The sequence below is a fragment of the Antechinus flavipes genome, chromosome 2 (assembly GCF_016432865.1).
Source record: "Antechinus flavipes isolate AdamAnt ecotype Samford, QLD, Australia chromosome 2, AdamAnt_v2, whole genome shotgun sequence".
In the NCBI taxonomy this organism is placed as follows: Eukaryota; Metazoa; Chordata; class Mammalia; order Dasyuromorphia; family Dasyuridae; genus Antechinus; species Antechinus flavipes.
In genome coordinates, this window is record NC_067399.1 from 596,567,891 (window position 1) to 596,586,197 (window position 18,307).

At 33.4% G+C, this 18,307-nt stretch overlaps 1 protein-coding gene across 1 annotated transcript in view; it reads left to right on the forward strand.

Annotated features, from left to right (window-relative positions):
- The window catches only part of ENO4 (enolase 4), a 42,982-nt gene that overhangs the window by 7,506 nt on the left and 17,169 nt on the right, over positions 1-18,307 (forward strand). The window contains exons 3-9 of the mRNA XM_051981508.1: positions 708-898; positions 3,598-3,743; positions 4,448-4,617; positions 4,713-4,844; positions 6,762-6,815; positions 14,815-14,868; positions 17,768-17,935. Of these exons, the coding sequence (XP_051837468.1) occupies positions 708-898; positions 3,598-3,743; positions 4,448-4,617; positions 4,713-4,844; positions 6,762-6,815; positions 14,815-14,868; positions 17,768-17,935 (915 nt within the window). The remainder of the gene's footprint in view (positions 1-707; positions 899-3,597; positions 3,744-4,447; positions 4,618-4,712; positions 4,845-6,761; positions 6,816-14,814; positions 14,869-17,767; positions 17,936-18,307) is intronic.

The following is an 18,307-nucleotide window of genomic DNA, read 5'->3' on the forward strand; positions in this document are numbered from 1 at the left end:
TTGTTTTTTTTAGTATAGACTTAAATTTAAACATTTTGAGTATCTAACTGGTTTGTTTTGACACAGCAGAATGAAACTTCACCTCAAATTCACCCCTTTTTACCCCACATTTTTAGTCTATTGTTAAGTCTTGTCAATTCTACCCTTATACTGTAAAGTAATGTAATATACCTCCCCTCCTCACTCCACCCAAGGCCTTCATCACTTTACTTCTTGGCTAGAGTAGTAGTCCCTGGCTGGATATTTGCCCACATTCATAAATTTGTGCCAGTCAGTGCTAGAACCCAGGTCTTGTGTGTCTCAGACCAGTGTTCTTTCCCCTGCACCACGATAACAATATTAATTGATACTTAAAAACACTTTAAAGGTACAAAGTATTGTACATTCTTTATATTCAGTAATTCTTTACAATTTAAAGCTTTTCTTTTTTTTTTAACATTATTGAAAGATAAGCATTGCAAGGAGGTTTTAACTAATGCAGAGATGCTAATGCAATAATAAAAAAAAAAGGGTGAGATCTAGGAATCTAAAAGGTTAATTTAATTTAACTTCCTGGAACAAAATCACATCTCCCCTTTCTCTCTCCAAATGATGACAAAATATCTCAATTTAGAATTCATTATTTCAAGAAGAAAAAGTGGATTTGTTCATATTGGTGCCTTTTCTACAACTTAATAGAAAGTAGAATCAATTTGCATGACTTTCAGAGCATTACTTCTGCTGTCATCTCTTCTCACTTGGGAGTACTGGAAACTGTGATGCCTGAAGTGGTGGATCAAGTAGAATTAGAACGGAATGAAGCCATCAGTGTGGCTGTGCAATGGGTTAATGAGTCAATGACTGAGCTTCTAGAAGGATTGGAACCGACCCAACAGGAGGTGGCGGATCAATTACTTGCGTAAGTCTTTTGCACAGATAAGTGGTCTGTTTCACTTTGGCTTTCCATGCCATGGTAAAGGGTCTCCATTTTATAAAAGGGAGTATCCAGAAGTCATTTTAAAAAATGAGGCAAGTTCCAGAGCTAGGATTTCAACATGGGACTTTGACTTCCAACCCAGTGCTTCTTCCATTACACCAGACTTTTCGCACATGTCATTTATTAGATGAATTTGCATGTCCTTTATTTATTTGACAAATTCTTTTAATTTTAATTGCAGAATTTATTCTTTCCTTTCCATTCTTAGGGACAATATCAAAATCCAAACTCTTAATCTCTTTGGATGAACTTGCTAATTTTGCCTCCAGGACTACCCCTCTATAATCTATCTTTCACAATTCTGTCAAAGGAACCTTCCTAATTCATTAGAAACTGATTATGTCAGTCCTTTGCCTAAAGAATTCAGTGGCTCACCATTAAATTAAAAGACCAAAGGAAAATTACTTATTCATGAATTCAAAACTCTTACTGGTCTAGATCTTTCCTTATTTTATACAGCTCCCTTCCATAAGATTTACATTCTATTTAAAATAAACTAGTATTCTTTTCGCTTTCTGTCTTTTTTTCTATCTATAAAATGGGGATACTAATAGCATCTATCTTGAAGGATTTTTGTGAAGAACTTAGCATACATAAAATACTTGCTAATTAGTATACTCAGTTCTTGGCAGATACAAGGTGCTACTACATATTCCCTTCTGCCTTTGTGCCATTTCCTCTTACTCAAAATAAGTTCTTTCATATCTCTACTTTCTGAAATTCTTCTCTTACTTCAAGACCCAGTCCCACTTCCTCCATGAAACTATTATAGATTCACCCTCCCAGCTAATCATACTCATCCCAATTTTGTACTTGTCTATATAACACATTCTGACTTATAGTTTACCTTTGTACAATGTGTGTTTTATCATCCTATGAGTAGCTTCTTGAAGGCAAAGAATATAATTTCATGTTTTTGTTCCTAATATCTAGTAACAAATACTACATAATAGGAATTGTTTAATTATGTTTGTTGAATGAATGAATGACAAGTAGGAAAGGTACAATGAAAGGGGTCAGAAGTCCTTTTTTGGAGTCCCAACCCTGCCATTTATTTGATGTGTCTTCACTATCTCAGTCTCTATTTCCTCATGCGTAAAATGGAGATGATAATGCTTATGTTAACTCATAGACATTTTATGAGCAAAAGATATAATAAACAACAAAATGTGTTATCAATGTAATATTATTAGAAAATACACCATCACATTTTAGAATGATTATCATCTTCCTTGCTCACCAATAACACAATAAGCAAATTAATAAAGATACCTAGTTTCACCCTTTACTTTCTAATTTTGATTTTGTTGTTGTTGTTGTTGTTCAGTTGTTTTTTCAGTCATATCTAACTCTGTGACCCCATCTGGGATTTTCTTGGCAAAGATATTGGAGTGGTTTGCCATTTCCTTCTCCAGCTCATTTTGCAGATGATGAATAGAGACAGTGTTAAGTGACTTGTCCAGAGTGTCACAACAAGTATCTGAGCCAAATTTGAACTCTCAAAGCTGAGTCTTCCTGACTCCAGGCCTTTCACTTTATCCACACTGCACCATCTTACCCATAAGTTTGTCCATTTAAATAAAAAAAGTTATATCAAATTATTCAGATTATATGTCTTCAGATTTTTAAATCAAATATCATTTTTCAAATATTTCTAAAATAAGAATATATAGAATCTGACCATATATTTGATTATTTTAAGACCAAAATTATTTCAATTTTAAAACTTTCTATGGTTAATTCTACTACATGACAAAATAATATTATTTTTCTATTTAAAAAAAAAAGAAAAAGAATTCAAAACAAAAGAGAACATTGTCATGTGCCCAGAATAACATCAAGGAGGATTCAAAGAGTTATAATCACCTTTGAGACTCTGTATCTCATTTTCTAAGTGGTTAACTATTTTTTCATAGTTACCTTGTTTTTTTCTTGAATGGTTTTTATACTGATTTGATTTTTAAATTCTTTTTTGAGTTCTATTAATCTCTCTGGGCAGGGAACCATTTCACTCTGGGAATTACTCTGTTGGGTAGAAGCTTTTATTTTTACTTCAATGTACTTCTCTGAAGATGAATCCTGGTCTTCCCTGTTCCCATAGTAAGTTTCTATGGTAGGGTTCATTCTTCTTTGCCAGCTCATTTTTTTTTAAAATGAGGCATAAAAAAAATTAAATTTAAATTTTTTTTAAAAAAAGAGGTATTGGTGTAAAAATCTCCAATCATGGTGCCTCTAGCTTTACTTCAGCTCTCTCCTCTGACCTGTAATCCAAAACCAAAAGCTCTACCCTCCAACAAATTCCTGAAGCTAGCACCATCCCTGCTCCACTGCCTCTGCATTCACCTTTTGCTGGTTCCTTCTTGCCCAGGGGCTGCATGTCTGCAGCACAACCAGCCTGGAATTCCTAGGACCCTTCAGCCAAGGTTCCTTTAGTATACCTGGATTTAGACCCCGACTCCACAAACAGTCCAGGAGGTAAAAGTTTTTGTGGTTTCTGCTGAGGCTCTCGTCACACCCAGCTTGCCCCAGGTTTCCTGCTGTGCAGCTATCCTGGAGGCTAAACCCCAAAATAATAATTCTTGAAAACAGTATTGTAATAGAATGCTTTTGTCCTCATCCAGGAATTTTTTTGCAAACAAAGTACAAGAAGATAAAGAGAGTAAAGAATTAGAACTCAGTCTGGAACAGCCATTATTTGAAGGGTCTGTCGTACCCCAGCCACCACCACCATCACCACCTCCACCTCCAAAGAAGAAAGGACAAAGAGGTTTGAACTTCATGAATACATCAAAGGTTCTTTAGCATTAGTGCGGGCATTGGAGATTCTGTCTTCACAGTCACTTTGGGAGCAGGTTTGAGCTAGAATTTGTAATCTGCTCCTCAGGGAGTTATTTTTCATTAATGAAATGGTTGCTCATCAGAAAACAGCTGTATATTCAAGGAAATTCAGAAAGGTGTGAAGGAATTTCCTTCTCTTTAAAAGACTTTCCATGATTTCCAGCCACTGCTCTCCTATACTGCATTCTTCTCGGTCCCTTCCTTATAGGTCCTCAGATAAACAATGAAACATGACCCTGCTTGGTTGGCACACTAGAAACCTAATATCTATTAGGGGGCAGATCTCTTAACTAGGAATAAAATAGCTGTTTAGAAGCTCCTTCCCTATGTTTGAGCATGCCTTTGCTTGTTCCCTGTCACATATTCATTCTTTCTCATTTGGTCTTGAATGAATGTGAACATGAAGAAATAACCCCCAAAGGCCATGGAAAGTACCAATCATAGCTATATAATAAAACAATAATTCCACTAAAAGGAAACAAACATCTAACAAAACAACAAACTAAAAAGGTTCAAGAAAATCTACTAAAAGGAAATATAAAAATCTAACAAAAAAACAAACTAAAATGGTTCAAGAAAATGTCTCCCATGTCCACTTAACACATGTTTGTATTTCCTTTTTCAATCTTCCAGGCAGGAAGGAGGTTACTCCAGAGAAACCAATCCCACCAGCAGAACCTCCTGAGTCCATACTACATGGTAGTATGGCCATAGGGGCTGTATCATTAGCTGTGGCTAAAACATGTGCCACACTGACCAATACTCCATTGTATTCAAAAATTGCATCACTGAAATACAAACAGGTCAGTATAGTATCTATTGCAGGATGCAGTTAATTGTATAGTTAGCAATGAACTTTTTATTAATCTTGTTTTCATGTGTCTGTCTCCATTTCTAGGAATCACCAAAAACACTGGCTCTTCCTTTACTGATGGTCACTATGCTCAGTTGTGGGAAGTCATCATCTGGAAAGCTGAATCTGATGAAAGAAGTGATCTGTATTCCACACCCTGGTTTAACAGTTCAACAAGTATCTCAGACTATCTCACAATTTTTATAGAAAAACACGTGTCATCAGTATATTTTTCTTTTAGTTCCACTAGATTTATGGCCCTAGAAATGGGAGAATCATAGGAGAGAAATGAAAAAAAGCTCTCTGGAAGGGGTGTAGTAAAATGAAAAGATGTCACAAAGTGAAACATGAATCAAAATTAATTGATCTTCATTTATTCATTTTATTAGATGTTCTAGCAATATGAATTCAATCAGCTAATCTTCCCTAATACCTAAGTAACTATATAAGCAATGTGACTGATTAGGGAAGCTGGCCTTTATTAGTGGAAAGTACGCTAGACTTGGGCCCCTAAATGGTGCAGTGGATAGAGTACCAGGCTTGGAACCAGGAAGATCTGAGATCAAATTTGACCTCAGGTGCTTGCTACTTAAGTGACCCTGGACAACTCACAACCCCTATTTACTTCAGTTCTTCTGCTGTAAAATAATTGACACAATGAAAAAGAAATGGCAAACCAATAATGTGATGACCGTGCCAGCACCCCAGATACCCTAGAATCAGCTGGAATCAGGATAAGCAAAGGTCCTTAGTCTTTATTCTTGGTCTTTAGGGGTAGAAGGGAAGGGGATGGAAGCAGAAGTTCCACAACTCATCCACTGCAAAAGTGACCCTGGCGAGTCTTACTCCACCCCCTAGTCCCTCCTACAAATCTCTGTATACACCAATCATCAAGCCAGCCCAGGATAGTGGGAAGGGCCATTTTCCAAGCATATGCCCATAGAGTATTGTCCAACTGGTAGTTACGCCTCAAGTGCTCAGCCATCCTAACCTCAGTGCATCAACTCAAGAGTTTCAGCCCTCTACATAATAGCTTTGCCAAGAAAACGCTCAATAGAGTTATGAAAAATTAGACTCAACTGAAATACTAAAGGACATAATTTCTTTTAGTGGTAGTCTGGCCTCACCATGAAATAAAAACATCTATATTTTAGCCTTTCATGATAAAACTGGGAATAATCAAAGAATCAAAAAAAGAAATTATTAATTATTTGATTAATTTATTTTAACTTAGCTTATTTGGTTAATAAACTCCTCCTGTGTGCCAGGAAGAGATGTGTGTGTGTGTGTGTGTGTGTGTGTGTGTGTGTGTGTGTGTAAGGCACTGGAGAATAGAAGACAAAAATGAAGTGGTTCCTGCCCTGAAAGATTTTACGTGTAGACAACAGTAAAGAAATATCATAGAAATGTAGCATATTTATAAAGTAAATAGAATTTAGGGAGGGCTGGAGAGGAAGAAGGGGAATTCTGGGAAGTTAAATTATATAATGGATAGAGATCTGGATCCACAGCCAAAACGTCTTGAGTTCAGATCTTGCCTCAGAAACTTACTGTGTTTCAAAAACAAACTATGTAACTCCAAGTATGCCTGTCCTTTTAAGTTTATTCATCTGTGAAGTGGAGATAATAATAGCACCTACCTATCAGGATTGTGGTGAGGATAAAGTGAAATAATATTTGTAAAGTCACTCATCAACCTTAAAGTACTCTATAAAAGTCAAGCTGTTTGTCATTGTCATTGTCATTATCATTGTCACTGTTTGTTGTAGCTGAAAGAACCAAGAAAAGTTTCCTGTAGAAAGTGATTCTTGGGCAGAGTCTTATAAGAAGCCATGCACTTTTAAGAACCAAAGATATAGTGGGGTGGAAGTACACTCCTAGTATGCGGATGTACACAATCAATACAAAGTCACAGGCAGTGGAGATGGACAATTAAGTATGAGAAATGAGAATGCCAATTCAGCTGAACTACAGAGAGCAATTTATGCTAATCAGAAATTAGAGTCTGTTTTATAGCAGTATATGTTCACTATAAATTTTTCCATTCAAAATATGCAAAACTGAATTTTATAAAGATCATGATTTCCTTTGCAGGGTGTCACAATGCTTTTAGAAATTCAGAAACAAATTATAAAGATTATTGACAAAGTAAGTAATAAGATTTAATTATTGCTAAAATATGTTAATGTACACTCATATACTTAATTATTGCTAAAATATGTTAATGTACACTCATATACTTTCTAGTATCAAATTACCATATATTATAGAATCATATAGACATTTATTACTAGATCTTTTTTGTCAGCTATGTTTATACATTGTATTTTGGGTAAGAGTCTCAATTCTAATTTTGGGTGGAGGGTTCATTGAGATTTCCAAAGAAATGATCCCAATGCAGGGTTTTGTCTGACTTCAGAGGGACCAAATTTATGATTTCATGACTCTGTCATATGCTGAATGTAAGAGGAAACTCTGGCCTCCAGAATATGAGGCAAGAATAAAGGGAATAAACCCTCAACCTGGCGTTAAAATAGTAATAGAGGAAAAGTACTACTTTAAACCCTTTAAAGTGAATCATGTTTGAAATCTAGACTAAGGTGCTTGCTAATAGTCACTATTTTTCTTATTAACCATACTGATAAAATGAGAGACTTATTCTCCTTCCTCCTCCAAAAAAAAAATTAAAAATAAAACATTTGAATTAATAAAAGTTGAATGTCAGCAATTCGAGAATCCTTGAAGATTCTCTAGTTTAGTTTTACATAATTTTACAAGTGAGGAAACAGCCCCAGAAAAGTGAAATGACTTACTTGAAGTGACACAGAAAGTTTGATAGTAGTCAAGTCTCCTAACTTCTGGAGCAATGCTTTTTTCCTTTATACCATGTTTCTCTTGAAAGCAGATGTAACAAAATTCCAAGTGTTTAAACACAAAATCTGCGACTATTATGTTACTTGACCAAATTTTCTTAAAAGAAGTTTTACAGATTAGGATACTAACAATCCAGAAAGAAAAATATTATTTTAAAGGCGTAAGGTGGCATCAGATTTTTTAAAATAGTTAAACACATCCATCCATTAGTTCTTCATTTTAAGTCCATTTTGGAAAATGGAATGAAGAAATGGAAATTTTAGTGCGTAATGACTGTTATCAGTCACATTAAAGCTCAAATCAGCACAAAGCATTTATGAAAATGAGTGAAGGCATCAAAGACATGACTTCTTTTTTTTCAAAATAGAAAATGCCAAGTCTGAGACCATAGTTTAATGCCATCACTATTCTTTGCTCCAATTACAGAATGCTTGGTGCTGATATTTTGAGGTAATGAGGGGGATCTTGGTGGAGATAAGTGAAAATGATTTCCATTTTTTCCAGATTCTTTCCCTGTAATTGCATGGACTACTCCATGAGGTTATTGAATTGCTAACAAAAAAAGTTTTAATTGTGATGTTTGGCTTTTAGTTATTTAAAAAAAATAATCCACAGTTCTTTATCTGGATGTGGATAGCATTTTCCATCATGAGTCTTTTGGAATTGTCTTGGCTCATTGTACTTCTGAGAAGAGTTACATGATGTTGCTGTTACGGTGTACAGGGTCCCCCTGATTCTGCTCATTTCACTCATCATGTTCATGTAAGTTCATGTAAGTCTTTCCAGATTTTTCTGAAATCTGCCTGTTCATCATTTCTTATGCCACAATAATATTCCATTCTATTCATATAGTGCAATTAGTTCAGCCATATCCCAAACAGATGGGCATCCACTTAATTTCCAGTTCCTTGTCACTACAAAAAGAGCTACTTATAAAACCATTCTGGAAAGCAATTTGGAATTATGCCCAAAGAGCAATCAAACTATGCATACCCTTTGATCCAGCAATACTACTGCTAGATCTACATCCCACAGATCATAAAAAAGGACAAAGGTCTCCTATGTACAAAAAATTTATAGCAGTTGTTTTTGTGGTGGCAAAGAATTGGAAACTGAGGAATTTCCTTAGTTATTGACTATTGTGTCTTGTGTACTTAAGCCATTCCTTGATACACTGCTCTATTTCTTAACCAGTACCAAATGCTTTTGATGATTACCAGTCTATAATGCAATTTGAGATCTGGCATGGTTACACCACCTTCCTTTATATTTTTTCCATTAATTTTCTTGATTTTCTTGATCTTTTGTTCTTCCAGATAAAATTTATTTTTCTAGCTCTATTTTTTACCTGATTTGTATGGCACTGAATAAGTACATTAATTTAGGTAGAATCCTCATTTTTAGTAACTCAGCCTAGTCATGAACAATTGATTTTTTCCAATTGTTTAGATCTGATTTTTTTTTGTATGTGAAAAGTGATTTGTAATTGTGTTCATATAGTTACTGTATTTGTCTTGATAGGTAGATTCTCAAATATTTCATATTGTCTACAATAACTTTTTTCTAATTCTTGCTGCTGGGCTTTATTGCTAATATATAGAAATGGCAATGATTTATTCAACCTAGCTTAAACTGTTCATTATTTCTGGTTATTTTAAAAGTTAATTTTTTAGAATTCTCTATGTGTAGCATCATATCATCTGCAAAGAATGATAGTTTTCCCCTCTCATTGCCTATTATAATTTCTTAAACTTCCTTTTCATCTCATATTGTTAAAACTAACATTTCTAGTACTATGTTTAATAGTGGTGATAATGGGCATCTTTATTTCATTCTTAATGTTCTTTAGAAAGATTCTAGCTTATTTCCATTAGATATAATGCTTGCTGGTGGTTTTATATAGACTGCTTATCATTTTAAGGAAAAAGCCATGTATTCCTGTGTTCTCTAGTGTTTTTTTTTAATAGGAATAGGTGCTATATTTTGTTAAAAGCTTTTTATGGATCTATTGATATAATCCTATGATTTCTGTTAGTTTTGCTACTGGTGTGCTCAATTATGTTCATAGTTTTCCTAATATTGTACCAGCCCTGTATTTCTGATATAAATCCCACCTAGTCATAGCATATTTTCCTGGGGATAAGTTGTTATAATCATTTTGCTAATATTTAATTTTTTTACATCAACATTCATTAGAAAAATTGGTCTATAATTTTCTTTCTCTATTTTGGATCTTCCTAGGTTAGGTATCAGTGTTATATTTGTGTCATAAAAGGAATTTTATAGGATTTCTTCAAATATTTTTCCAAATAGTTTACATTGTATTGGAATTAATTGTTCTTTAAATGTTTGGTAGAATTCACTTGTAAATCCATTTGGCCCTAGAAATTTTTTTCTTAGGGAGTTCATTGGTGGAATTTCTTCTTTCTAATATGAAGTTATAGTTAAATATTTTATTTCCTGTTCTGTTAATCTAGGCAATTTATCTTTTTGTAAATATTTATCAATTTCACTTAGATTATCAGATTTATTGGCTCAGAGTTTGGCAAAATAGCTCCTAATTATGTTTTTTTTAAAATACCTTTTTATTGATAGAACACATGCCAGGGTAATTTTTTACAGCATTATCCCTTGCATTCACTTCTGTTCCAATTTTTCCCCTCCCTCCCTCCACCCCTTCCCCCAGATGGCAAGCAGTCCTTTACATGTTGAATGGGTTGCAGTATATCCTAGATGCAATATATGTGTGCAGAACCGAACAGTTTTCTTGTTGCACAGGGAGAATTGAATTCAGAAGGTATAAATAACCCGGGAAGAAAAACAAAAATGCAAGCAATTTATATTCATTTCCCAGTGTTCTTTCTCTGGGTGTAGCTGCTTCTGTCCATCTTTGATCAATTAAGGCTCTCTTTATCGAAGAGATCCACTTCCATCAGAATACATCCTCAATCTAATTATGTTTTAAATTTCTCTTTCATTGGTGATGAATTCACCATTTATATTTTTGATACTGGTAATTTGGTTTTCTTCTTTAAAAAAAATCAAATTAACCAAAGGTTTATTTTATTTTTTAAAAAATAAAACCAGCTATTACTTTTGTTTATTGCTTCAATCTTTTTTTTAACTTTCAATTTTAATAGTCTCTCCTTTGATTTTTTTAGAATTTCAAATTTGGGATTTAATTGGAGATTTTAAATTTGTTATTTCCCTAGCTTTTTTAGTTGCATGCCCAATTCACTGATCTCCTCTTTATTTTATTCATGTAAGCATTTAGAGAGATAAAATTTTCCTTATTGTGTTGTAAAATATTACTTTGGCTACCTCCCATAAGTTTTGTTATGTTCTCTTATTATTGTCATTCTTTTTGTTCACATTATTTATTGTTTCTATGATTTATTCCATTCTTTAGAATTAATTAATTTCCAATTAATTTTAGTCTACCATGTAGCCTTTTATATATGTAATTTTTATCACATCATGATCTGAAAAGGTGTATTTAATATTTCTTCCTTTTAAAATTTGACTGTGAGATTTTTATGTTCTAATATATGGTTAGTTTTTGTGTAAGTTCCATGTATCACTGAGAAAAAGGTATATTCCTTTCTATCCCCATTCAGTTTTCTTTAAGTGATTATCATATCTAACTTTTCTAAAATTCTATTCACCTAGTTAACTACTTCTTTATTTTGTAGTTAGATTTATCTAATTCTGAGAGGAAAAAGCTGAAGTCGCCTATGGTATAGTTTTGCTATCTGTATCTTCTTGTAACTCACTTCTCTAAGAATTTGAATGCTATACCACTTGGTGTATATATGTTAAACACTAATAGTAGTTCATTATCTATGGCAATTTTCAGCAAGATGTAGTTTCTTTTCTTATTCTTTTAATTAGATCTATTTTTGTTTTTCTTTTTTTCAGAAATCAAGATTGATGCTTCTGGTTTTTTTCTAACTCAAGCCAAAGCATAATATATTCTGCTGCAGTCTTTTATCTTTATTCTGTGTTTATCTTTGTTTCAGATGTGAAGTAATATATTGTAGGATTGTAGGATTCTGGGTTTTGATCTATTGTGCACTCTGCTTTCATTTTTATTTTTATTTTTTTAATAACTTTTTATTGACAGAACCCATGTTAGGGTAATTTTTTTTACAACATTATCCCTTGCATTCACTTCTGTTCTGATTTTTCCCCTCCTTCCCTCCACCCCCTCCCCCAGATGGCAAGTAGTCCTATACATGTTAAATAGGTTACAGTATGTCCTAGATACAATATATGTGTGCAGAACCAAACAGTTCTCTTGTTGCACAGGGAGAATTGGATTCAGAAGGTAAAAATAACCTGGGAAGAAAAACAAAAATGCAAGCAGTTTACATTCATTTCCCAGTGTTCTTTCTTTGAGGGTAGCTGCTTCTGTCCATCCTTGATCAATTGAAACTGAGTTAGATCGCTGCTTTCATTTTTATGGGAGAATTCACTCCATTCACAATCACAACTATGACTACTGTGTATTTTCCTTCATCCTATCTTCTCCATTAATACTTTTCTTTTTTACCTTGTCTTTCCTCAGCAGTGTTTGTTTCTGACCACAACTTCCCTCAATTTGCCCTCCTTTCTATTATCCTTCTCTTTTGCTTTCTCCTTTCTTCTCCTACTTCCCATAAGGTAAGATAGTTTACTATAGCCAACTGAGTGTGTATGCCATTTCCTAAAGAGAGTGAGGATAACAATATTTATCCCTCTTATCTTTTTTCCCTCTACTATAAAAAGTACCTCTTCATATGAAGTAACTTGTCCCATTCTGCCTTCCCCCCTGTCCCCTGGTACAATTTTTTTAATCTTTAATTTTTTTAATATCATCACATCAAATTCACCTTATACTTACACCTTCTGTCAATGTTTACTCGCTTCCAACTGCTCTTAAAGAGATAGAGTTCTTAAGAATTACAATTATCATTTCCCATGTTTGGATGTAAACAGTTAAATCTTATTGAATATTTTTTCCTTTACTGCTTGCCTTTTTATGCTTTTCTTGAGTCTTGCGTTTGAAGATAAAATTTTCTCTTAGCTCTGGTTTTTCTATCAGGAAACTTTGAAAGTCCCCTATTCCATTGAATATTCATCTTTACACCTGAAATATTATGCTCATTTTTGTTAGTAATTGATTTTTGATTTTATTCCAAGCTCCTTTGTCTTCTGGAATATCATATTCTAAGTTCTCTGATTCTTTAATGTAGAAGCCATTAAATCCTGTGTCATACTAACTATGGCTCCTTGATATTTGAATTGTTTCTATCTGCTTGCAATATTTTCTCCTTGATTTGATAATTCTGGAATTTGGCTACAATATTCTCTATAATTTAAATTTTGGTATCTCTTTCAGGAGGTGATCAGTGGATTTTTTCATTGACTATTTTATCCTCTAATTCTTGGATATCAGGGCAGTTTTCCTTGATAATTTCTTGAAATATGCTGTCCAGACTCTTTTTTGATTATGATTTTCAAATAATCCAATAATTTTTACATTATCTCTTCTGGAACTATTTTATTGGTCAGTTGTTTTCCAATGAGGTATTTCACATTTTCTTCTATTTTTTTCATTCTTCTGATTTTGTTTGATTGATTCTTAATGTCTCATAGAGTCATTAGCTTCTTCTTGTCCAATTCTAATTTTTAAGGAATTATTTTCTTCAGGTAGCTTTTGTATTTCTTCATCCATTTAGCCAATTCTACTTTTTAAGGAGTTGTTTTCTTCAGTGGATTTTTTCCTATTTAGCCAATTGTATTTGTTACGGAATTACTTTCTTCAGTCAATTGTTGTCCTTACTTTTCCTAGATGTTGACTTTCTTTTGCATAACCCTCATTTCTTTCCCCAATTTTTCTTCTATATCTCTTATTCAAATTTTAAAATCCTTTTTGAGTTCTTCTAAGAAAACTTTTGGGATTTGAGACCATTTTGTATTTCTCTTTGAGGTTTTGCATGTAGGCATTTTGACATTGCTGTTCTCTTCTGAGTTGGATCTTCCTTTTCACTATAGTAGCTTTTTATGACCAGGGCTGTTTAGTGTTAATTTCTAATAGTTGGGCTCTGTCCCAAGTTTCGTGAGCAGGGATTACAGGCCTGGGTCCCTGGCTTTCTGCTCTGGGGCCTGAAATGCTGGTTCCTTACCCACTGCACTGGGGTGATTTGGCCTAGTTTCACCTATTTTGCCCCGAGTTTTTTTTTTTTTTGAACTCTATGTAGTTTTATCCAGGTTGATCATTCATCTTAGTAAGGTTGTCTCCAAAATGACTTTTGGGTTTTCCAAAAATTAAATCCACCTTCAAAAGATGTTGATTTGCTACCATTGAGGATATGGAAAAAGGAAACATCCAACCTTGTGTTGTAGACCCTGAAGATAATTCCTCAAAAGGACATTGCTATATGGTCTCCTCTAATATGTCTATTTATGTGAGGATGGATAATAGATGTGATTGACAAAGACTGGACACCAAGGAAAATCTCTTACTCTCCATCATGTTCATTTCCAATTGACAGTCAGGGGTCAAAAAAGTTTTGGGAGTCATTTGAGGAGTCAAAGTTTACACATTTATTAAAACATGTTCTACATAACCGAGATAACACTGTACACAGAAAGAACAAAATTCTATGGTGATCAACTGTGATGGACTTGGCTCTTTTCAACAATAAGGCAATTCAGACCAATTCCAATAGATTTGTGATGGAGAGAGCCATCTACATCCAGAGAGAGGACCTGAAGACTGAATGTGGATCACATTATAATATCTTTGCCTTTTTGTTGTTATTGTTTGTTTGCTTTTTTCTTGTTTTTCCCCCTTTTGATCTGATTTTTTTTTTGCAATATGATAAATGTGGAAATATGTCTAGAAGAATTGCACATGTTTACCCTATATTGGATTACTTGCTAACTAAGGGAAGAGGTAGTAGGGAAGGAGGGAGAAAAATACAAAGTTTTGCAAGGGTGAATGCTGAAAATTATCTTTGAATGTATTTATTCAAATAAAAAGTTATTATTCAAAAAAAAAAAAAAGAAACAAACATGTTCTACATTCAGTCTACATAAAATTCTCATCAGATACTAAATAAAAACCTGATCCCCAAGATATATGCAATTGCAACAAATATAGATAAAACCTGTGATTATGTATCATTGTTGTAATGGCTTACAAAGCAAATAAGATGGTTGTTTCTGCCAATATGTTTCTTTGAATCTTATATGGTTCTTAATCAATTTTTTTCTTTCTTTCTCATAGCCCCATACTCCAAAACCAGAAACCAAAAAAGGTCATAATGGAAAAAAAGGTTCAGTAAGTAAATCAATAAATATATATTAAATGCCAGTTATGTGCCAGTCACTGTGCTAAGCATCAATGAATTTGGATTCCAACTTTGTAAATAATTTTACAGACATATGGACACATTCTTTTCTTTCTTTTTAAAAAATCAAATGGACAATTATTTATTTATTTTACTATTTCTCCCACAAAATCAGCCCTTAGTTTTATTTATTATTTCAATGATCTTATTTTCATAAATCTCATATTTAGTTTTCAGGATTTCAAATTTGATGTTTAATAGGGTATTTTAAATTTGTTGTTTTTTTAGCTTTTTTAGTTACATGCATAATTAATTGATCAGTTCTTTCTATATTTTATTTATGTAAGAGTTTAGAGATATAATTTTTTCCTAAGTACTCTTTGGCTAACTCCTATACATTTTAGTATGTTGTCTCATTGTAGTCATTATCTTAAATGAAGTGACTTTCTTCATTTTTTCCCCACTCATTAAGTATTAGATTGTTTAATTTCCAATTAGTTTTTGATCTATCTATCCACTGAAATATGGGCTTGCACTAGGAAAAAATACAACTCTTAGAGTCTTTTGAAACTTGTGTCCTCCCAGGAGGTCATTATATACTTCAACAACAATACTATATGATGATCAATTCTGATGGAAGTGCCCTCTTCAACAATAAGATGAACCAAAGCAACTTCAATAGAGCAGTAATGAATTGAACCATTTACAGCCAGCAAAAGAACTCTGGGAGATGACTATGAACCATTATATAGAATTCCCAATCCCAATATTTTTGTCCATCTGCATTTTTTATTTCCTTCACAGGCTAACAATACACTATTTCAAACTCCGATTCTTTTTGTACAGCAAAATAACTGTTAGGGCATGTGTGCTTATATTGTATTTAATTTATACTTTAACATACTTAGCATGTATTGGTCAATCTGCCATCAGGAGGAGAGGATGAGGGAAAGGAGGGGAAAAATTGGAACAAAAGGTTTGGCAATTGTCAATGATGTAAAATTACCCATGCATATAACTTGTAAATAAAAAAGCTATAATTCAAAAAAGAAAGAAAGAAACTTGTGTCCTCTCAAGGAAGCTAATCTAAATCCAGATAGGAGTATTGTTACACACACACACACACACACACACACACACACACACACACATACATATATATAATTATATGTTTTTTCCACAAATATTTTATTTTTTAAATTTGTGAGAAGGATTAGGACATTTGATAAGCACAGGATTCCAACAAACTGAATCACAATGCCTATTTGGAGATACAACTTTGCCTAAACAGGCTGCCTGGTTATTAACATCAGCAGACTGCTGGCTTGATTAAATTTTAGAAAGTACTGATAACCATGTAAGTGAAACAGGATTATTTCTAAAACTTCTACAAACGAAGGGTTAGGACATTTGAATGACTGGCCTCTAGTAACTCATTCAAACTTACACCAGAGACAGGTGGGACTTACACCAGAATACTATAGGATATTTCCATCTGTCATTTTATGCATTTGAATTGCAAAAATAATTTCAAAAGCACTGCTGCCCTGAATTCATATTGAGTCAAGAAAGTCAAGGAGTAGCATGACTCCTGTTAACAATGAGTAAATTTAACCACAATGAAGTGTTTTATAACAATGAAATTTTGCAACAAAGACAATCCCTAAAATCAGGATGTATTGAGTCAATACATTAAGATTCTAAGTTTTACTATTCTCATGAAAATGGAGGGTGTTCTATGTACTTACCCAACCCCATATGAAGTAGTGTAAATGAATGTGGAGGTTGTCAAATTTAGCTTTATCATCAGTTTGACTTGCATACCTATTTTGTATATCTATATAACCAGGGATAACAGAAAAATTTCTTGGGAGAATAAGGGTTGGAGTAGAAAAAATTTAAGAAGCCCTATTTTAAATAGGTAATTTCCACCAAAGTCAGCCAATTTTCTCACAACTGAAGATGATGCCTAATGAGGGAGATTGAGCAAATATTAATTTTTCCATTTTTAAGAGGAGGAAACTGGCCTGCTTATGGTTCAATACTTAGCATATGTTTAAACCAGGATTAAAACCCAGATTTACATTTATTATGTGAAACCTTATTTTTAACCAACCTATTGTGTGCTTTTGAGTATGACTGATTTATGCTCATTTTTAGTATTTAACCATGACTAAGGAGAGATTAAATCATTTTATATATCTAGTGTCAATGAGTGAAGCAGACCTCTCCCTTAAAAAAGCCTTTCCCTTATAGGTCTTTCCCAGTTGATTGCTTGGGAATAAAATTGCGGAACTTCTCATTAATTTAAGACTTTGATTTCTGTTAAAATTCAAATCTCCGTACTAAAATAGCACTTATTACTTGCCCATTAATCAACCAATGCATAAACATTATTAAGTGTCAGCCATGTGCCAGGTACTGTGCTAAGTAGTAGAGCTACAAAGAGACAAAAAAATTCCTCATGGAATTCACAATCTAATGGGGATACAAAAATTATACACTACTCTGAGTAATGATCACAAAGCTAGGGTTCTACTAAAGCAGGTATAAGTTCTAGTTTTCAAAATATCTGTTTTTTTGACAATTGAGGAAAAGATGTTATGTGTGTACTGAGACAGTGAATACTGAGAATTAGAGAAACAATGTATAATCTTCAGAGCCAGCTAAAGCTGGCAACATTGCTGCCCACAGATGAATATAAAACTATCAAGAAATCTCCTGCATAATTAAATTTGCTTCCTGAAACAGAAAGCTAATATTGGAGGGGCAGGAAACTAGCTTCACATATCACTAGGGTTTTCTAGGTTTTCTAGATTCTATTTACAAAGTGTCCCTCAGCAATATAACATGTTCTTTTCACACATACTGTTTTGGTTTTTCTTGCAGATTCAAATAGTTGGCAAGCTGTCCTATATAGGCTGCTTATCAATCAACTATGATACTATTGAACAGCCACTGCTCTTACTTCAAGGAATCTGTGGCAACCTGGGACTTGAGCTAGGGATCAACTTATATTTAGCCATAAACTGTGCTGCACATGAACTGATTGACTATGTAAGTTTTGCTTTTGGAATCTTCACATTTTTAGTCTTGTCTGTTAAAAATGCTTATAAAAGATATAATGTATGTTGAATGATTGGTGAAATGAGAACTGTATTTATGAGTCAGAATTTGAGTTTTATTCTCTTCTCTGTTTTGTCCTAGCCATGGATTTTGAACAAATCATTTTATCTTTCTTGATTATAGTCTCAAATTGATCATTTGGTGTGTTATTTTGTCATTTTACTAGATGGCTTCAGTTTCTCAATCTAATCAAGTGAGGGAACTGGAAAATAAGGGTAATGTGTACATAGTGCTCTGCAAATCTTATCACATAAATGTGAGATATCATTCTTTATCATCATTATTAGAATATCTCTAAGGTCC